Raw genomic sequence first — 22,525 nt, forward strand, 5'->3', positions numbered from 1 at the left:
TCTGCGGGTTAAGCCTCTGCCTTTGGCTCAGGCTGCCTTTGGCTCCTGGGGTCAAGTCCTGCATCGGGCTCTCTGCTCACTGGGGAGCCTGCTTCCCCCTCTCTCTCTGCCTACTTGTGATCTCTGTCAAACAAATAAAATCTTCAAAAAAAAAATTTAAAAAAAAAAGAAATTTATTATAAGAACTGAAACTACCAAGTAGCTCATTTTCCAGTCTTTCTAAGAAGAATACATATATCAGCTAATCAACAGATTCTCTCCTGATAGGAAATTATCTGGAAATGGATGATCAAAATAGTTACCATTAGGGGCGCCTGGGTGGCTCAGTGGGTTAAAGCTTCAGCTCAGGTCATGATCCCAGGGTCCTGAGATTGAGCCCCACATTGGGCGCTCTGCTCAGCAGGGAGTCTGCTTCTTCCTCTCTCTCTCTCTCTGCCTGCCTCTCTGCCTACTTGTGATCTGTGTCTGTCAAGTAAATAAATAAAATCCTAAAAAAAAAAAAACAAAAAAAACAGTTACCATTAAGTCCTGATGGATGTCTGGCTCTTCATATATATTATATTTCATTTAGGCCTTAAAAGAAGTCTCTAGAGGGAGGTATCATGGCCCATTTTGCAGATAAGAATACCAAGGCTTAGAACAATAAGCAACCTCTGAGTGAGGAGATTTGTGAGGCCTAAAGTCTTACTCTCTTTTTTTTTAATTTTTTATCGCGACACCTGGGTGGCTCAGTTGGTTAAGCAGCTGCCTGTGGCTCAGGTCATGATCCCAGCGTCCTGGGATGGAGTCCCACACTGGGCTCCTTGCTCGGCGGGGAGCCTGCTTCTCCCTCTGCCTCTGCCTACCAGTCTGCCTGCCTATGCTTGTGCGCGCGCTCTCTCTCCCTTTCTGTAATAAATAAATAAAATATTTTAAAAAATAATAATAAATAAAATTTTTTATCATTTTATTAACATATAATGTATTAGCTCCAGGGGTACAGGTCTGTGAATTGCCATGTTTACACACTTCACAGCACTCACCATAGCACATACCTTCCCCAGTGTACATAACCCAGCCACCCCCTACGTTGCCTCTCAACTTCCTCATATCAGGGAGATCAAATGATAATTGCCTTTCTTTGACTGTAAAGTCTTACTCTCTTTAGTCTATCATGGTCCCTTGGTTTCTGGGTTCCCTATCCCGCCTGAGATTGTGGTGTCTTGGTTGTCCTATTTCCAAAGATAGGTTATCTGAACACCTAAATCTACCAAAGCCCAATTTTAAAATGTATAAAAGCAATGTATTAATTTTTCCAATTTGCCACAATAGATTTTAGTGCTTATCTCTGTGGGTTGTGGGGTGAAAGAGGTACCAGTGACATAATGAAAGAGGTGAGCTAGAAGTAATGAGTCCTGAAATTCTAGATTCCAGTGGGAAAACACAAAGCGCCGTGATTTGTGATCTCCAGATGTTAACTTCCTCAGCGTTTCATGTTGACTCTCTGATTTTATGCATGTAACCTCCTGGGAATGATACCTATTGCCATAAAATCTCAGTGATCCAAAGATAAAAATCGGTTTGTGAAATATTTGGCAAGAAACTCCCCATTCGTTTTACCATTAGGGAAAGTGAGACATGGGGGCTCTCTGATGAGGCTGCCTGATGGAGTGGATGAAGTATTTCCATAAATTCCCATTGAACTAGGGATTATTTTCCTCTCTGCATTTCAGCTAATAACTCATCACAATGCATCCAGCAAAAAGTCATTTGTTATTCAACTTTTCAACTTAACTTTCTCTAAACAACTTGCCTTCAAATACTCATCTCAACAGGTTTCGTATTTTGTTTTTATTTTCCTTCACTTTAAATATTTTCTGTATTTCAGGGTTGCTCAGTGGTGCAGTCAGTTGAGCATCCCTCTCTTGGTTTTAGCTCAGGTCGTGATCACAAGGTCTTGAGATCGAGCCCAGCATAGGGCTCTGCACTTAGAGTGCAGAGTCTGCTTGTGAATCCTTCTCCCTTTGCCTCTTCCCCCTACTTGTGCACGAGCTCATGCACGTACTCTCTGTCTCTATCACTCAAATAATCTTTAAACTGGTAAGAACAAGTACTACACTTGTTAAAAATCAATAAATATTTTCTGTGCTTTGGATAACTAGCCCCATGTGTTCCATTTCTGTATTTTCTGATTGCCTTCTAGCCATATTGCCCTTAAAACTACAGCTCTCATACCTTTTTGTATTGCTATTCTAGGGATACAGCACAGAGCAGGGTGGAGAGTCCATTTTCAGGGAGGCTTTTCTGCAGAGATGATCGTGCCTATCCTGGTTGCATTATGGTTTCTGTGACCTCTCTAATTGGAGAAGTGGGCAGCACAGGAGATAGATTTAACTCTGTTTTTTAGATCACTTGTAGAAGTCCACATTCTGCATGCATTTCTTCAATACCAACTTACTTCTTCTTAGCCTGACTTCTGCTTATGTTGCTTGACTGAAAAAATGTCCCCTCAGCCCCACTAGTGGGACTCATGACCCCAATAACTGACCTAGCTGAGTTTTTTTCTCCCTGCACATCCTTAGCTGTTTTGACACAATCCTTGGAGAAACTACCCTCTTTTGACTTTCCCAAAGTTATGTTCTCTATATTTTATGCTTTAGTTTCCATTGGTTGCTCTTTGGTTGCCTTCATAATTTTCTTCTGGCCTGTGTGGTAGGTGAGCCCTAGTGTGCCAGCCATTCTTCCCTGCTGTTCCCATGCAGCCTTGGTTTCTCATGTTAGGCTCCCTCCCTCCTAAGCTGGAGCTGTTCATAGATAGCTCTATTAAACAGCTCTACATGAATGTCCCACCATCTGTTTTGCCTTCATCATCTTGGGCTGCTATAATAAAAACACCACCTACTACTGGGTGTAAATGAAACATTAACTTCTCACAGTTCTGGAGGCTATAAAGTGTGCAAAGGTGCCAGCAAATCTCGTGCCTGGTGACAGCCCACTTTCTGGTTTGTAGATGGCCATCTTGTCATTGCATCATCACACAGCCAGGAGAGTTCATCTTTCCTCTTTATTTGGGCACTAATCTCTTGCCTCAGGTCTCTACACGCTCCCAATCTAATTATTTCTCAAAAGACCCAGTTCCAAATACGCTCACATTAGGGATTAGGAATGTCAATGTACGAATTTGGGAGGGATACAGACGCTTAATCTGAAGTACTATGAAACTCAAAATATCTAAAATTCACTTCATTGGGATACCTGGGTAGCTTAGTAGGTTAAGTGTCTGAATCTTGATTGTAGCTCAAGTCATGATCTCAGAGTCATGAGATCTGAGCCCTGAGCTGAGCATGGAGCCTGCTTAAGATTCTCTCTCTGCCTCTCCCTGTGCTCCTACGCTGCCCCACTCGCATGCTCGCTCTCTCTCCCAAAAGAAAAAAATTAATAATAATAAATAATAAAATTTATCTCATCATTTTTACCCCAGACCAAGCCTGCAACCCGATCCGCTTCCAAATTTTCATCCAAGGTGCCATTAGTGTCCTACAGAATAACAGTGGCTTAACCATCCTTTTTCCAACACATGTCCATCGTAAAGCTCTGCCTTCATGAATCGCTCCTGTCTTTACTTTCCTCGTACCCATACCACCCTGGTTTAGGCCTTTCTGCCTTGGTTCTAGTGGGTCTAGGACTAGTGGGTCCCTATTGGATTCTCCATCCTTCCAGGTCCCCTTCGTAGAGCGCTGCTTGAAAACCTTCCCAGAGTATTACTTTGCACTTATGAACCTTTCTCTCAAGTTCAGAATGAGGTATAATGGTGACAAACTGTCAGGGTCGCGCCCCTAAGATGGCGCAGGCTACATAGCCCGAGCAGCACGGACAGCCTGAAAAACATCCGCCCTGGCCACACGTGACCTGGTGCTCGTCACATGAACACCGCATGCCACCACTGCCTAGGAGCCCCAGATACCTCCTGTTCACGTGAACACCTCTGTGATTGACTGTTATGCCCTATATAAGGCAAGGGAACTTCCCCACAGGGGAAGGAGAAAGAAAGGGAGGAGAAAGATCGACCAGGGAATAAACAAGAGCTTGTGCATCGAACTGTGTGTGTGTTGGTGTTGCATCATCTCTGCAGGCAGGGAGAGCGCAACAACAAACTTAACAAGAACCCTTCACTGGCTTCTTGTGCAATGGCCAGACCCTTCCCATTCACTGCCACACATTTCTCTAAAGTCTGTATAATGTCCCTCCACACTTCATCCATGCTGGATAAAGACAATTCCCAGTGTGTCTAGTCTGCCTCCATGAAGAAGCCCCTGCAAACCAGAGTACTCATTGTCCTCCTGATAGCTTAAATGCTTCCATGCATTCATTGACTCATTCATTTAGATACCACTTACCTGCCTAGAATATAGCTCTGCACACCTTTGTACTTAACTATTTTTTAAAAACCCAACTCAGGACCAGCTTTCTCCAAAAGTCTTAAGACCATCTGGCCCTAAATTATCCCTTGGTTAATTGTCTACCCATAAAGGTCTATAATGAGGGTGACTGGGCAATTTATCATCCAGACCAGGACATGGTAGACAGTGGAAGGAGTATCATCATTAATAAAGCCACCACAACAGGAATGTACCAGAACCTCTCTGGAAAAGCAAGGACACTGTCACCTACCCTATAGCCCATGTGTCTTTACCGTTTCCCATTTGGTCCTTGGCACTTACTACCTTGTATTGTTGTTCATGCTCTAATGATGGTGTCCTAACTCCCCAAGAAGTCTGTCCTCAAAGCTCTTCCTTCATGCCTTACGTATTTCCTCACATTCCCAGAACCTAAAGCTTTGCCGTCAATTTTAGTAGACACTAAATCCTGTTTAGTTGTAATGCTGGTAGAAATCATTACTTAGCCATTTTTATCTTCTATTTGGGAGGTGGTTTTGCCAGAGATATAATTAAATTTTAATTTTTCTGTCTAATTTAGCTTATTGACATGTGTATGCAGAACTGTGGTCCAAGTTTCCAATCTCTGATTGTGAAGAAGGAATTCATTAAAGATAGTCTCGTTAAGCTGCTCAACCCCAGATACAACTTGCCATTAGACATTCAGAATAGAATCTTGAATTTCATTAAGGTAAGTCTATTGTATGCCTTATGGGTTGGTAGAACTCTAAGATTAGAGCCCTAATTATGTACCTTGCAATCGGTTTGGTGATCCTCTACAAACCTAGGATCAAACCAGGGAGCATTTTACTCTTTCATTTTCCAAGTCATGATAATTTCTTGGTATGGCATAGTGCCCTTTTTATGAGGAATTTGTAGTTATCTCCCTACTTTCTCTCAGTTTTTATCTTGTTCATGTCAGGTAAGAGAGTATTGTGTACATTTATTTGACATACATGGAAACTGTGTTCTAGAGTACACAACGGACTGCTTTTCAATTTATTTGGTAAAGGAAATACTGATGCTATTTTAGAATCTGTCTATTAATTGTGGATTCAGTACAGTGAAGAAAATAATAAGTACCTATTCCAGGCTTTCTTTGAAATTCTAAGGCATGGGAATTTGATGATTTAAAATATATTGTTTTTCTAGTCTCTGAAAATGTACATTTTTGTCCTTGGCATTCAAAACCAGCTTTCTCTTTCTGAGTAAGATACATAATTGTCAGTTTCTCATTTTCTGTCACCAGCTTAAAAATTCTGTTTTGATTTGTTACTATTTTAACTCTGGAACCATCTCTTGAATTCAGACTTGGTCTCAAGGTTTCCCAGGAGGTGTGGATGTCAGCGAAGTGAAAGAAGTGTATCTTGACCTTCTCAAGAAAGGTGTTCAGTTTCCTCCCTCAGAGGCAGAGGCTGAAACAGCGAGACAAGAGGTAGGACACCTTTCTTGGGCTCATACTGAATCAGATAGTATATGCTGTGAGTCTTCTCTCTTTGAAAGGGACAATCCTACCTCTGTCCATTCTAGGCAAAAAGGTGAATTTATGAGAAGGCCATTGCCATATCTTCTAAAATAACCAAGCCACAAGAAGGTTGGTGTTAGCTGGATCTTTGAAACAACAGAGAACCAACCACTCAAATGTCTTACGATTTGTCTCTCATTACAGACCAGCTTGCTCCACATAGTAGATAACATAGATCTTAAATTGTCATGTAAAATCTCTAGCTTTTTCAGATTCCAAGCTCAAAAATCTTGGAAAAGGGACCAACCTAGGTTGGTTTCCTACTTCTGAACAAATTAACTGAGGTCATATAAGAACATGATGGCTCCAGGTGGAAATCATTTGTAAGAGCCAAGGAGGGGACAATTTTCAAAGGAAAGAACTCATGCTAGACAGACAGGGATCTCTACCATGGGGAGTCGTGTATTAAATAATAATTTTTGCAAATAAAGTTCTGAATTTATAATACGTTGAGTACTGTTTGTCATTCGGCTCTTAACTCTGTAATTTATTTCCAAAATGTGAAAACAGTGATTCTTCCCTTGTGTAGATCAGTGAATCCTGCCTTGATGGAAAAGCAGTTCAGGTGTGTACCAGAAGTCTTGATCTTTGTGGAGGCCTTGTCCAGAAGGCTCACACTTCTACTTGTGCAGTCTCTTCCCTGGCCCCTAGGCACCTGCCCCAACCTCGTAACTTCCATGAATCTGTTCACAATGCCCCTTTTAGTCTTTCTTTCAAGACAAAATATAGGAGTGGTCTAGGACCTTGTTATGTGATTTGGGGTAATTGAACTTCTCATTTTTACAAGACTTCTAGGTGACTTCTGTGGACATAATGTCAAAACCTTGGCCTGAGCCCTGTGCTTCAGGTTCTCTGCTCAATATTGTCAATGAGGCATTGACTTTGAGAAGCACTCATTAGGGGAGAAGGAGGTGTCTTTCCAGTTGTGGCCTAAAAAGACTTGACATGAATTGACTTAGCATTTCTTTTTAAAAACCCAAAGAAAGGGCAGCAATAATCTCACATGGCAGTTTATTTATAGATCTTTGTTCGAAGCTAAGAGCACTTTATTAAATTATAATTTAGTTACTAATTCTAACAGCCACCTTTTATTGAACACTTACATATTATGGGCACATTAATAGCACTCTTCTCAAAAAATTCTGGGCAGTTTGCACACTTGACCCTGGGCTGACACCCTCTACCCAAGACCTTGGGTTGAGAGAAGTGATTGAGCCATCTGAATGGAAAAACTGGGCTTGGGGTGGCTGTGTTCATTCCAGTAGTAATACTTCCATTTCACATTAATAGGCCACTCAGATCTCCTCGAACCCATCAACGTCTATTCCTACGGCGCCAGCTCTTTCTTCTGTTATTGTTCCCAAGAGCTCTACTCTCACACTGGTCCCAGAACAGGTAACAACGGTGACAATTATATATATTGACGACCCTTTCTAACTTACCAGCACCACATATACAGTTTATTTCTTCTTCTTTTTATTTATTGATTGATTTATTCAAGAGAGAGCACAAGCAAGCATGCGTGTAGGGGGAAGGGCAGAGGAGGAGGAACAGGGAGAATCCCAAGCAGACTCCCATGCTGAGCGCAGAGCCCGATCTCACAACCCTGAGCTTAGTCTCACAACCCTGAGATCATGACCTGAGCCTAAACCAGGAGCTGGATGCTTAACCAGCTGAGCCACCCAACTGCCCCTACAGTTTGTTTATTCTTAACAACGTTAGGAGGTAGGGGCACATTATTACTTTCACTTTATAGAGGAGAAGATTGAAGCTTAGTATCTGACTTAATCATCATTCAGTTCAAAGTCAAATGAATCCTTTGGATTCTGTCTGATTCTAAAGCCCAAGCTCTTAGCCATTGTCCTTGGCTAGTGGCTTTGTCTTTGTGGAGACTGGGCTGTGGAATGGATCTTGTGTCAACCAGCTGATTCCTGTTGCTTTCCATAGGACTGTCTGTATCTCATTTCAGGGAGCTCAGTAAGTGGTAGCCTTATTACTGGCATTAATTGTGCCAACTGACTTACATTTACTTTTTTTGTTTATAACTGTTTATCAGAGGTCCAGCTAATCAGTTATTACTGATGCTTATTTATGTTCTGCTCTGAAGGAACTGCCATTTAAGACTTTGTATTATTGTTCATATTCTATAAAAATTCATGTGATTGATTCCTCTTAGAATTTAATGCAAGAAGAAAAAACGTGTTTTTCTCTTAATTTTTTTTCTTCTTTTCTAACACCATGGGAAGTAGAAAATGCTCATTTTTCCCCCCTTGGTTTTGCCACTAATATTTGCCATTTTGTCCAGGTTCCGACTATAGTCACCTTTTCCCTTCTCCATATTGATTCTAATCTGACTTTTTTCCCTTTCACTTTTAACTTTCTTAGCGCATATTTCTAGCATGAATCTAGAGATTTGTTATGTAAGATCTCAAATCCTTTCAGAAGGTAACAAATTGTACGTTTATTAAACAATTAGATACTTAAATAAATTTGAAATATTAAATTCGGAAAAGTCTTTTTTCTATTAGAAAATATCTCCTTGGTAGCAGAAAACAAGGTAACCATTCTTCATGTCACACTTGTGATTGTGTTGCTCCCCACAGATTGGAAAGTTGCACAGTGAATTGGATATGGTGAAAATGAATGTGAGCGTGATGTCCGCCATATTGATGGAGAATGTTCCTGGGTCTGAAAACCGTGAAGACATAAAGCTTCTACAGGTGTGGTATGATTTCAAGAACAGTCACACAGTCTTTTTAGGTGTCTTCTATCTCAAGGCTCTGAGAATAACTTTAATATTGTCTAGTTAATCTTCGGTGATTTCTAAACTTAACAAGGAGATGTGAGGAGGTCTTCATCACAAATGTAATTGTTACTTAGGCATAGTTCTTAATCTCTCCCAATAAATGATTTAACAATGTCTTGGTCATATATAATCTCTGTTAGTCGCTGTTTTAAATATGCACAAGTTGTCTTTATATCCATCCACTCAACAAACATAATGAGTAACAACAATGGTGCTAAGATATAGAAGTGAGGAGGCTGAACTAGTCCCCAAGGAACTTATGTCTAGTGAGCAAGATAGTTTTGTCAACAGCCAGTTTAAATTAAGTATTGTAGATGCTGACATAGAAATTTGTTTATCATGCATTGGGATCAGGTGGTGGGGGTACAAAGAGAGTGGTGAAGGATTTTGGAGAGGTTAGATGAAGGCAGTACTCACTCTGTGGAAGAAGATATGAACAGTGCATTTGTACCTGTATGTGCATGTGAGGAAAACCACTGGTAGTTCATTATTGCTGAAACCATGCCCTCCTAGACGTTTCTCTGTGTCTGTATATCCCTCTAATAATTCTAATTCCCAATTTAAATTTTTTTCTTTCTTTTTTCTTAAAGATTATTTATTTATTTATTTGACAGAGAGAGAGAGAGATAACGAGAGAGGGAACACAAGCAGGAGGAGTGGGAGAGGGAGAAGCAGGTCTCCTGCTGAGCAGGGAGCTGGATCCCAGGACTCTGGGATCGTGACCTGAGCCAAAGGCAGATGTTTAGCGACTGAGCCACCCAGGCACCACCCCCCCTCCAATTTTAAATTTCAGAACACACTTTAACACATTAACTTAGAGGGGGGAAAATCAGTTTCTAAGTCTTTTTCTCCAGACCACGTTACAGAATTTTATCTTATTTTTACATTTCTTTGACTCCCACTCCCCACTGCTCATGCTGCTGTTCCCGTTCCTTTAACTTCTAAGACTATTAATAGGTAACATTGTTCTTAATCACTGCTTACTTGAGAAATAAATGGTAAAAATTTCGTCTTTCAACATTACTACTTGAATATTCCTGCTATGTCATTGAATCACTACTAGTGGTAAACTTGGAGCATTTGCATGTCCAAAAGTGTCTTTTTGCTGCCATATCAAGTGCTAATAGTTTGGCTAGACACAAAATTCTCAGGACAAAATTCTTCAGTCCCTCCAAATACTGCTCCATTGTTCTCTTACACCCAATGGTGCTGATGAGAAGTGTGAGTTAATCTGATTCTATAAAAAGTATTTTATAAAAAGGTTTTTTTTTCTTATGGCATTTATGAGTTTTGTTTACCTTAATATTTCTGAAATTTCACTATATGTCTAGGGATATCTGTTTATATGTGCCTGTGTGTGTTCCCTTTATTGATCCTGCTTAGAACATGATAGGCCTTTTTACCCTATTCCTGTCTGGGTATTTTTATTCTGGGAAATTCTCAGTTTTCCAAGTATTTCTTTTCTACCATGTGGTCCCTTAATATGCAACTTTTCTTAGATGACAAAGCTTCCAGTTGTATTTTTCTTCTCTCTCAAACATTTTTTAAATACTTTTTCTCTTCATTATTTTGTGTTGTAGTTCTAGGCAATTTTCTCCATTTCATGCATTTCTCTGAAGTTTTCACATCAGTTTGTCTCTTCAGCCCTTCCCATGAACATTTTATTTCAAAAACTATGTTTTCTCAGGGCACTGGAGTAGATCAGTCAGGTAAGCATCCAACTCTTGATTTTGGCCCAGGTCATAATCTTGAGGTGGTGAGATCCAGCCCTGCATGGGGCTCCTCGCTCCGAGGGAAGTCTGCTTGAGATTCTCTCCCTCTGCCCCTCCTCCCACTCTTTTTCTCTCTCTTTCAAATAAGTAAATCTTTTAAAAAATTGTTTTCTTAAAGTTTGGATTTTTGTAACTTTTTTTTCATGGATATGCCCTCTTCTTCTGTCTTTCTAAGGATAGTAATTATTTTTAAGTTGCTTTTTCCATTTGCTATATAGATTCTCATTTCTTGATTGCAAATTCTTTTTTTTTTTTTAAAGATTTTTTTACTTATTTATTTGACAGAGAGAGAGAGGGATAACAAGTAGGCAGAGAGGCAGGCAGAGAGACAGAGGGGAAAGCAGGCTCCCTGCTTCCGAGCAGAGAGCCCGATGCGGGACTCGATCCCAGGACCCTGAGATCATGACCTGATCTGAAGGCAGAGGCTTAACCCACTGAGCCACTCAGGCATCCCGATTGCAAATTCTTAATCACTTCTTTCAGTTACGTTCCTTAGGTATGTGCTGGATTGCTGATAGTGAACTCATTTGTGGGTGCAATTCCCTGGCATCAGCCTGCATTCTGTGTGACACAGCTCACCTGTGCCCGTGGGGAGGACACTCGCAGCGGCCTGTGCTTGGTACCATTTTCAGAGTGTGCGGGATTGGCTGGGGATCATGCTGGATGGGACATGTTGGTAGCTGGTCTTCTGAGTTATATACTTCCTATCTTTCGTTCATGCTACCAGTAACTGGAAGTAATACCCCATGTCTCTGACCCAAACATGACTCCCACCTGGCAAGAGATACTCCTGTCTCAGCTCTCTGGTCTCAGATGTGGAGAGATGCATGGGCCTGCTTGTCCTGCCTGGTTGTTTCACAGCCGTCCCTCAGCTCTCTCTTAGCTGCCCCTTGTGCGATTTTGTTCTAGCCTCTCTAGTCTCTGGGCATGGCGCATCCATCCTTCATTTTTCTATGATTTCTGCCGCAGCACTCCTTGTGGGCAGTCTTCAATGTCATGGGTTGTGCTTTCCCCTCATCCAGGAGTTAGCAAACTGTGGCCAGTGGGCCACATGCAGGCCTTGGTCTGTTTTTATGCCACCTATGAACTCAGAAGGTTTTTAAATTTTTAAAATGTTTTTGTAAAAAAAAAAAAAAAAGTTCATGGGTGTCTGGGTGGCTCAATCGGCTAAGGGTTTGCCTTTGCGTCGGGTCATGATCTCAGTGTCCTGGGATTGGCAGCAGGGAGCCTGCTTCTCCCTCAGTCCCTTGCCCCCACCCCCACCACCGCCGCCACTTGTGCTTTGTTTGTCTTTCTCTCTCTGTTTCTCTTGCAAATAAATAAAATCTTTTATAAAAAATTCATTTTGGGCACCTGGGTGGCTCAGTCAGTTAAACAACTGTCTGCAGCTCAGGTCATGATCCTGGGCAGATTGAGTCTCCCATCGGGGTCCCTGCAAGAGCTGCTTCTTCTTCTTCTTCTTCTTCTTCTTCTTCTTCTTCTTCTTCTTCTTTTTTTTAAAGATTTTATTCATTTGGGGCACCTGGGTGGCTCAGTGTGTTAAGCCTCTGCCATCGGCTCAGGTCATGATCTCGGAGTCCTGGGATCAAGCCCCGCATCAGACTCTCTGCTCCGCAGGGAGCCTGCTTCTCTGTCTCTCTCTGCCTGCCTCTCTGCCTACTTGTGATCTCTCTCTGTCAAATAAATTTTTAAAAAATCCTAAAAAAAAATAAAAATAAATAAAAATAAATTAATTAAATCTTTAAAAAATTTTTAAAAGTTCGTGTCTTAAGCTATATCTGTGCAGGTTCACTTCCAGAGATTCCTAGGGAGTCAGATAAACCTCTTAAGGAACCTGCACCACCCCCTATGCACTATTAATGGATTCGAGTTTGTGATACCTCTCAGGTACCCAGAGATAAGAAGAGGATTTAAAACCACAGCTTGAGAACATAAAGCCCCAAGTGAGGAGTGGTCAGATCTGGTCTGTACAGGTAATTGAGGACTTTCTACTCACTGCAATGGCAGAAGGGAACCCTAAAGGGGTAGAAGCTGAAGGACACTATAACTCAATAAGAGGGCGCCTGGGAGGCTCAGTTGGTTGAGCGACTGCCTTCAGCTCAGGTCATGATCCCAGACTTCCAGGATCTCGTCCTGCATCGGGCTCCCAGCTCCTTGGGGAGTCTGCTTCTCCCTCTCACCTTCTCCTCTCTCATGCTCTCTCTCACTCATTCTATCTCAAATAAATAAAATCTTTTAAAAAAAAATTTTTTTTAAAGATTTTATTTATTTATTTGACAGAGAGAAATCACAAGTAGACTGAGAGGCAGGCAGAGAGATAGAGAGGGAAGCAGACTCCCTGCTGAGCAGAAAGCCCGATGCGGGACTCGATCCCAGGACCCTGAGATCATGACCTGAGCCGAAGGCAGCGGCTTAACCCACTGAGCCACCCAGGCGCCCTAAAAAAATTTTTTTTAAATAAAAAAAAAAGTAACTTGATAAGATTTTTAAAAGATTCATGTGGTGATGTTGAGATAAGTTCTAAAGAAGTAATACAAAATTCTAGGAAACAGTTGAAGACATCATTTACCACTTATCTTATATTACATTCTGTGTGTGGGAAATGACCTCTGTGGTCAAATAAGTTTGCAAAACTACCTATTATATTTCTCCTCCTGGAGGTTCATAAAGCTTCTTAGTATAGTAAAGGTCCCTCAGAGTCTTTTTTACAAATGTATTTGACCAGAGACTCTACATTGCTGAGCATGTTGGCGTCCTATAGAACATCAGCATAATATGCCTTGAGAAACAAATCAATATTTTAGATCAGAAGCTGTAAGTGTATTACTTTTAGAGTATTTTACAATGGAACCTCACCTCATTTTGCTAAGGAATCTTAGGTTTCTTGACTTTGGACAGATCATTTATCATCTTTGGACTTTGTTTCTATATGTATAAAATAAAGAGCTAAGAGGATACTTAACAAAGGTAGTATTAATATATCCAATTAGGAGACTAAAAGGAAAATTAATCATTAAATACAGTTCCTATGTATTAATCCTTTTTAAAAAAATCTTCCGCTGGGGCACCTGGGTGGCTCAGGTCATGATCCCAGGGTTCTGGGATCGAGCCCCGCATCAGGCTCCCTACTCCACGGGAAGCCTGCTTCTCCCTCACCCACTCCTCCTGCTGTGTTCCCTCTCTCACTGTGTCTCTCTCTATCGAATAACTAAAAAATCTTTAAAATTTAAAAAAAAAATCCTCCACTGAAGTTTTTACGGATAATACATTTTTTAAAGGTTTGTATTTTTATTTATTTTTTTTAAGATTTTATTTATTTATTTGATAGAGATCACAAGTAGGCAGAGCAGCAGGCAGAGAGAGAGGGAGAAGCAGACTCCTTGCTGAGCAGAGAGCCCGATGCGGGACTCGATCCCAGGACCCTGAGATCATGACCTGAGCCGAAGGCAGCGGCTTAACCACTGAGCCACCCAGGCGCCCCTGTGTATGGGCTTTTTTGATCCATCATCCCATCTTGATAGCCTCCAGCTTCTCAAAGTTAGTGTATCTTGATAGATGGGTGCTTTTCAAGCCCTGTACCTTTATTGCCTCTCCTATCCTTGGGGTCCTATATGGTTTTTCAGCCTTTGAGGGTTTCTCATTTTTTTCTTGAATGCTTAGGCATGTATGTTAAAATAGCATGATATTATATCCAGCATTTTTTTTTTTTTTTAGGTATTTTGTTATCAGGAAGGTATTCAGGCTCCTGAGTAGAATACTGTGCTGGAAACCAAAAACTATACAGCTCACTTTTTCTAAAAATTTAAGTAAAATTCGCACAATAAAGAATTAACTAGGGCACCTGGGTGACTCAGTTGGTTAAGTGTCTGCTTTCAGCTCAGGTCATGATCTGGGAGTCTTGGGATCCAGCTACATTGGGCTCCCTGCTCAGCGGGGAACCTACTTCTCCCTCTCCCTCTGCCTATACACCTGCTTGTGTGTACACATGTGCATGCGCTCTCTCTCTCACTCACGAATCTTTTTGAAGAAATAAAAAGAATTAACCATCTTAAAGTATATGCTATAGTGGCATCTAGTACGTGCACAATGGAGCCAGAACTTTTGGAACTAGTTCCAAAAAGCAAACGCTATACCCACTGAGCAGTCTCTCCCCCTTCCTGTCTTTGCCCAGTTCTACCTACCTGCTCACTGTTTCTGTGAGTTTACCTATCCTGGATATTTTATGTAAGTATAACCATTGACTGCGTGGCTGTCGTGTTTGGTTTCTTTCACTTCTGCATCACTAACCTTGTTTTCAAGGTTCACTCATGTAGCACCTGTCAGAGTTGCATTCCTTTAGTGGATAATATTCCATTGTGTGGATATGCTGCCTCTTATTTATGCATTTATTACTTGATGGACATTTGGGCTGCATTCACCTTTTGGCAATGAATGCTACTATGAACATTCATCCACCAGTTTTATTTTGTATTCCTGTGTTCATTTCTTTTGAGAGTATTCCTAGGAGTAGCACTGCTGGGTTGTATGGTAATTATGACTCTGGGTTTAACTTTTTAAGGGAGTATCAAACTGCTTCCGGTGGCTGTACCATTTTACATTCCCACCAACAACGTACAAAAGTTCCAGTTTCTCTGCTTCCTTGCCAACACTTGTTTTTCTCTGGGTTTTTTGTTTTGTTTTGTTTTTTAAATAAATAGCTGTCTAGCAGGTGCGACACGGTATCTTACTATGATTCTGATTTGTGTTTGCTAATGACTGATGATACCAAGCATCACTATATAGCTTTTGAAAAGGTAGAATACCTCATGTCATCCTTGCTTGGAACCATCCAGTGGCTTCCCGTCACACTTGGAATAAAAACCCTGCCTCCTTATCCTGGCCACAAAGCCCTCCCTGAGCAGCTCCTGCGACCTCTCTTTCTACAGCCCACACAGCCCTTCTCCTTGGTCCATTACACTGACCATGTTCTGTGGACACACCAAGTTTGTTCTTACTGGGGAGGATTTTGTGCTCGACCGTCATGATCCCCCTCTCTTCTAAAGGCCAACTTTTTCTCGTGACTCTGAGCTGAGTATGTCACCTCCTCTGAGAAGTCTGTCCTGAGTCCCCGGGCACTGGACTCTTGATTTGTCTCCTGCCCCATCACCATTTCATCCTCCCCCTAACTCTCAGATGCTTTTCTTGAATATTCATTTGCCTCTGCCTTCCAGAATGGAAGCTCCACAAAAGTCATCAGACCTAGAGCTCAGCTTCTGACTCCCAGAGCAGTGCCTGGATATGATATAGTCACTCAAAAATACCTTTGATAAATTAATGTTTTCTTTCCCCAGATTTTGTGTAATTTAAAATAAAAATCTTGGGCTCTTGGGTGGCTCCATCAGTTAAGCTAACTGTCTTCCTTCAGCTCAGGTCATGATCTCAGGGTCCTGGGATGGAGCCCTGCATTTGGCTCCTTGCTCAGTGGGGAGCCTCTTTCTCCCTCTGCCCCACCCCCCACTTTGCACTTGCTCACTGCCTCTCTCAAAAAAAAAAAAAAAAAAAAAAAAAGATAAAAAATAATCTTTGGGGCACCTGAGTGGCTCAGTTGGTTAAGAGTCAGACTCTTGATATCAGCTCAGGTCACGATCTCAACACTGTGGGATTGATCCCCGCATCGGGCTCTGTGCTCAGTGCCGAGACTGCTTCACACTCTCTTTCCCTCTCCCACTTGTTCATTCTCTCTCTCCCTCAAAATAAATAAAATCTTTAAAAAAAAAATCTTTATCCTTGCTATGAGAGAGACTGAATCCTTTTTTTTTTTTTTTCCATTTCAATGGCTGGTTGTCCAAATAACATTTACTAACAATTCATACCATCTCCATTAATTTCGAACACTCCTTCATCATATTCTGCATTCTAATACAGGGACATCCTTCTGGAGGCTGTTTTGTTTTGTTTGATCTGTTTATTCAGCTCTGTGCAGGCATCCTACTATTTTAATGATCCTCAGTAGGTATTTTCATGCCTTTGTAGGGTTGGTCAGTGAAACAGATGGCATGCTCAATTTAGATAATTTGAGGAGAGTTTAATCAAGGTACTATTTATTCAGCAAGATATTGCAGGGTTTAGGGAAACTACAGGAGCTAGTTCACTATCCTCTGCTATTAACTAATATCCCGAGGCCTAAATAGACAAGAGGGAAGTTTTGCCAGAACCCAAAGGAAAGAATAATGGAGGTGCTTTTGGTGGAAGGAGTAGAGGGAAATATGTCCAGATGTCACTCTCCTGACTTCCTTCAACTTCCTACCAGTGGTACTGCTTGCTAGGCAGGGGACTTGGTGAGGTGATCCCTATCAGCCAGGCCCCAGGGCATGGAACAGGCCAGACTGTGTGGTTGGTGCATCTGGAGCACGAGAAGCATTCAACGCGTAGGAAAACTCTGAATTTCATTAGCTTTTCATGGCTTTTCTGTGGTCACAGTCTTATGATGCAATTTATTAATGTTAAAACCAGCCTCTGTACTTGGAATCTCTCCTGTTTTTGTCTGTGGGTGCTTACCTGCTACTAGCTCTTCTGTTTGTTGGAGCCCGTTTTCTGTCTGTGTCCCCCCATCTGAGATCTGGTATGTCTGAACTCCCTTCTTGGTTCTTTCAGGCCAAACAATTAGATCCTGAAGCCCCATTACCTAGCCGGGCTCCTGCTCTTTGTGAAACTCATAGGCGGGGAAACTATTTTGTGTAGTACATACCTTTCCCTGCGGCCATGTAGCTCGTGGGCTTTGACCTTCATTGGGGGTGGCCCCAAGATGGGGTACAAAGATTCTGAGCGGTGTCCCATCTGAGTGTTGTGATGCATGAAGAGTGTCAGCTCTGGTCACAGGGTTGAAACGTCGTGGAGCGAGTCTTCCTTGCCTCCTTAGCATTTTACACTTGGCTTTGGGCTACTTTACTCTTCCATACCTCTTGTTTCAGTCTTCTGTTTTTGTCTTAGTCTTCTGTAGGAGAAAGCAAGCTCTGGGGTATAACAGGAGATGGGGCACCTGGGTGGCTTAGTTGGTTAAGCGTCTGCCTTCAGCTCAGGTCATGATCCCAGGGTCATGGGATGGAGCCTCACTTCTCATCAGGTTCCTTGCTCAGCAGGGAGCCTGCTTCTCCCTCTCCCTCTGCCTGCAGCTCCCCCTGCTTGTGCTCTCTCTTGACATCTTTCTCTCTCTGTGTCAAGAAAAGAAATAAAATCTTAAAAAAAAAAAAAAAAAGTGCAACTGGAGAAATCCTTAGTCTAACTTAGTAGAGAAATTTAAAATCAAGTCAATCTAAAATTTCATCCTATAAGGATAATTTGTTATCAGTTTGGAGGAGGGGGGTAAAAACAGTAAAATAAAAAGCCCTCCACTGGACATTTACTGCCTCTACCATTCAGAAACTTGGGGAAGGGACTTGCAGTGTCTCTGAGACTATCTTCCTTCCTTTATGGTGGCAAGTCATAGAGCTGAAGGGAGAACCTTGTTCTCCTGAACCAGTGTTCTATCCATTATACCAACTTGCTTCTCATTTTGAGTCCAGAATTAACTTTCTAGTATAGGTGGCTCACCTGTTTTTTCCTAGCTCTCTAGCTAGGTTGGAAGCAACTTAAAGGCAGTAACCAAGTTGTATGCTTTTAAATCCATACAACTATGCATGTTTATTTATAGCACATACTTTGTACACTGAATGAGTTCATTAAATTTCTTTTTTTAAGATTTTATTTATCCATTTGAGAGAGAGATAGAGCACAAGCAGTGGCAGAGGCAGAGAGGGAGGGAGAAACCGACTTCTGCTGAGCTGGGAGCCCAACCGTGGGGTTCGATCCCAAGACCTGGATATAATGACCTGAGCTGAAGGCAGAGACACTTAATCAGCTGAGCCACCCAGGTGTCCCGAGTTCATTACATTTCTGTTGAATTGAATGGATTGATGCTCTTTGTTGAAGAATTAATAATTTTAGGACAAAGGAGCTAAGGAGCTATTGAAGACTAAGGCTTTTGGGGAAACAAAGTTTTGATAATATTTGGTTAGGAAAAAGGATCAGGATTCTACTGAGTTAATGATCTTTTTGAGTATAATTTTTTTTTTCTAAGACTTTATTTACTTATTTGACAGAGAGGGATCACAAGTAGGCAGAGGCAGGCAGAGAGAGAGGGGAAGCAGGCTCCCAGCTGAGCAGAGAGCCTGAGATCATGAACAGAGCCGAAGGCAGAGGCTTAACCCACTGGGCCACCCTGGCGCCCCTTGAGTATAACCTTGACCGTTAATTTATTCAGCTGATATCTGTAAGGGAAAGGACTATAAGCAAGTGTTGCTGAGAACTGTTCAGCTTTAGGTTGGGAGGGGTAGTTTTTAATTTTTTGCAGATAAAGATGTTCTCTGGAGCTCCTGCAGTCTGGATGGGGAGAACAGAGAGGGAGGAAATATGTTATGGGCTGATAATAAGAGTATCGCCATGCAGATATTATTTCGAGAGAAGGCTTGCAAGAAACACATTTCTTCCCGTTTTCTTTTTCAGGGAAGATGGTCAGGCACTTCAGTTTTTCTTTTTATCGAGTTGCACTGTGTTGCTGAAAGTGGGCTGCTTACAGTTGGAGTTGAAAGTGCAAAAGAACCTCCTTCCTTAATTCCTGAGTCCTCCCTGGAAGACTTAGAGCCATCTGGATGTCAGGAGGAGAAGCCCTTAATGAGCTCTTTTGTTTTGCTCCAAAGACTTTTGAATTGATTGTTAAATTCCCTTGAACTGAGAAGCCTACCTTTGCTTTGATATGGTATTTAAGGGGGGCAATTCCAGGGGCTCTGTGAGGGACATATGCACCAGCAGCTGTTACTCTGTTTTGACTCTCTCCCCCTCTGGTTCCCCACTTCCACAGCCCTGCAGGTGCCTGCCAGTGGGGGATCTTCTGACCCATCCTCTGGGTTCATGGTGCTTGATCTAGGCTCTTTCCAGGTGGCGTGGCCCTCCTCTGAGACAGACATCAATTGCAGAGATCAGAGTGGGCTGGCTTTTGAAGAGGTTTTTCAAATTCTGCTCTGCAAACCTGCTGAGAAATGTGGTGTTCCTTTCATGTTTCCATTCCATCTGTCTTTTGAGAGGGCAAAGAGAGGGTCTTCTTGTGACCGGGGGCTATTGATGTTGGCTGCAAATTCATTTCAAATTAATTTCTACATTTTTGTCACGGGCATCTAACAGCCCTTGTATTTCCTTGATCTTGACATTGCTCTAGAAAGGCTGCCAATGAGCAAGAACAATTTCATTATACTCGGTAATGGGAAAGTTCCCCTTCATCACGGGGGTTATGTTAAATGCTGTTCTTTTTTCTCTCCTTGGAATAATATTGGGTCCTGAGTAAATGTGTATTACAGGGTTGTATTAGCTATCTAGTTAACTTTCCAGTGATACTTCCTTGTGCAATCATTAATACATTGACTACCCACTACGTGCCGGACACCCTGGGGTTTCAACTTTACCGTTTCCTTTTTTTTTTTTTTTTTTTTTTTGTAAAGATTCTTTTTTTATTTATTTGACAGACAGAGATCACAAGTAGACACAGAGGCAGACAGAGAGAGAGAGAGGGGTAAGCAGGCTCCCCTCTGAGCAGAGAGCCCAATGTGGGGTTCCATCCCAGGACCCTGGGATCACGACTGGAGCTGAAGGGAGAGGCTTTAACCCACTGAGCCACCCAGGCGCCCCTACTGTTTCCTATATTTTATTTATTTATTTTTTAGATTTTATTTATTTATTTGACAGAGATCACAAGTAGGCAGAGAGGCAGGCAGAGAGAGAGGAGGAAGCAGGCTCCCTGCTAAGCAGAGAGCCCGATGTGGGGCTCAATCCCAGGACCCTGGGATCATGACCTGAGCTGAAGGCAGAAGCTTTAACCCACTGAGCCACCCAGGTGCCCCTCCACTCGTTTCCTATTTTTAAAACAACCCTGCAAGATACTTGTTATCCTTGTTTTATAGATGTGTAAAAAGCAAAACAAAACCGAATCTTAAATTTAACTAGAAAAATCCCATGTCAGGTATGCATACGGGAGTGGTCTTTGTTGTACTGAGTCTAAAGTCTGCTCTCTGCACTATTCCAGGAGACCATACGAAAGCCAAATTTAGCTTACCACCTGTCTTTGTTTCATTCGGATATGGCCAAACCTACTTATTTGCATATTACCCAAGGCTGCTTTCATGTTATAATGGCTGAGTCCGGTAGTTGTGTTCTCTGACAGAGAATATATGGTCCACAAAACAGAATATATTTAATATTATCTGGGCCTTTAAGAAAAAAGTTGGCCAAAAAAAAAAAAAAAGTTTGCCAACTTCTGCTGATAGTGGCCACGTCATTAGCAAATAAGACAGTTTTTCCAGCAGCAGATGGGGGTTACAAAAACCAGAGTCTATCCTTTCTCTGTCTTTATTGCTTTTTTGCTTTTCATTTCCCTTTGTCTTCTAAATGTTTTTTGTTAGGATTCTATAGAGGGTAGTGGCTTTTACTTCTGAGTCCAAATGTCAGTGACTATGCGCTGATGGGTTTATTTAGAGATTTCCTGTCAGGACTCTTGTAATAGATGGTTAGAGATTCTAAATGGTTTTGACTGTCTTTCTTGAGGGGAAACGAGTCAGATAATGGAATAGTCTGATGATCTAGCAAGTTCTGTCACTCTCATTTTGAAGGTGTTCTTCCCTCACCTTAATGGACTGTTAATGTTTACAAATTCTAGTTGGGGTGGCTTTGAAGAAATATGAGTATTAGTTATATGCTCCTCAGGCTTGCCTATAAGGATATAAGTTGTAAGGCAGCAGTTTTCAAATTGTCAGGGTACATAAGAGACACTTCAAGATGCTTACTTAAAAAAAAAAAAAAAAAAAAGATTCCCAGACCCTTTTCAGCTCTGAAGATTCTGAATCAGTGTGTCAGCTGTAGGTGCCATGATGCTTATGAGGAAAAGCTAGTTTGGGGAATGCAGTCCTGGCTTAATGTAGTGACTCCAAACAAGAATAGTATCCCTGACCTTTTTTTTTTTTTTTTTTAATTTTGGTTCAGTTTACCTTGGAATCTGATACTGTTAATTGTAAACTTTAAATATTTATTTGAGTGAAATATAATAGGAAAATTGTGCCACTATAAATGTATTTTAACTACTACTTTCTTCTACTATCACTAATAGCGACAGTAAGCATTTTGTGTTTTATGTAGTGCTTTATAGTCCTAGAGTTCCTCATTTCATATCTCATTTGCTTTTTATGTCACCCCTTGAGGTAGATGTGGCAACCAGTATAACTTTCACTTATCAAATGAGGAAACTGAGATTTAGAAAACAGGTGATTTCTGTATTCTGTGGTTGTAAGCAGTACCTCTAGAATTCCCATATACCAGTTCTAATTTCTAGTCTAATGTTCTGTGCAGTGTACCTATTCTTATGGTACCTATTTTGGTTTTTAGAGGAAAATATGATCATGTGTAACTCATCGCCTTCTGATAAGAAGGACAAGTGTTACATAATTAAATACTTTGGTAATCTCCCATAGGTGACTCATGGGGGACGTGATCAACCGACATACACGCATTGGTGCATCAGTTCTTAATAGGACTTCCCTAGCGTGGAAAATGAAATGTTTTTCCTTTCTTTGGCAGAAACTTTACAAGACAGGTCGGGAGATGCAGGAGAGGATCATGGACCTGCTCATAGTGGTGGAGAATGAAGACGTTACCATTGAGCTAATTCAAGTGAATGAGGATTTGAATAACGCCCTCCTTGGATGTGAGAGGTGAGCTGATGTGCATCCTCTCCACTCTCTCCCACTTGTAATTTCTTCCAGAGTGACTCAGCATTCTTGTAAGAGTACCTGCTGGGTGAATACTAGGTTAAGATCAAGGCTGCCTTCCTTCCAAGAGAGGGAATGTGAGCCTGGCCTTCTGGGAGGTTGTGATATGGCTTGCAAGAGTAAGGCACGTCTACGCAGTGCCGGGAGCATTCTTGGGCATTCTTGTGCAGCACAAACATCTG

The 22,525-nt window shown here is 41.6% G+C and overlaps 1 protein-coding gene across 4 annotated transcripts in view; it reads left to right on the plus strand.

The window, feature by feature from the left end:
* TOM1L1 (target of myb1 like 1 membrane trafficking protein) overlaps nucleotides 1–22,525 on the plus strand; it is a 55,648-nt gene that overhangs the window by 7,581 nt on the left and 25,542 nt on the right. For 3 of the 4 annotated variants that reach the window (XM_059149754.1, XM_059149753.1, XM_059149756.1), the window contains 5 exons: nucleotides 4,957–5,106; nucleotides 5,725–5,850; nucleotides 7,231–7,335; nucleotides 8,544–8,660; nucleotides 22,153–22,286. In XM_059149754.1, the coding sequence (XP_059005737.1) occupies nucleotides 4,957–5,106; nucleotides 5,725–5,850; nucleotides 7,231–7,335; nucleotides 8,544–8,660; nucleotides 22,153–22,286 (632 nt within the window). The remainder of the gene's footprint in view (nucleotides 1–4,956; nucleotides 5,107–5,724; nucleotides 5,851–7,230; nucleotides 7,336–8,543; nucleotides 8,661–22,152; nucleotides 22,287–22,525) is intronic. The other variant, XM_059149755.1, reaches the window with a different exon arrangement.

This window comes from Mustela lutreola, chromosome 15 (assembly GCF_030435805.1).
Source record: "Mustela lutreola isolate mMusLut2 chromosome 15, mMusLut2.pri, whole genome shotgun sequence".
Classification (NCBI taxonomy): domain Eukaryota; kingdom Metazoa; phylum Chordata; class Mammalia; order Carnivora; family Mustelidae; genus Mustela; species Mustela lutreola.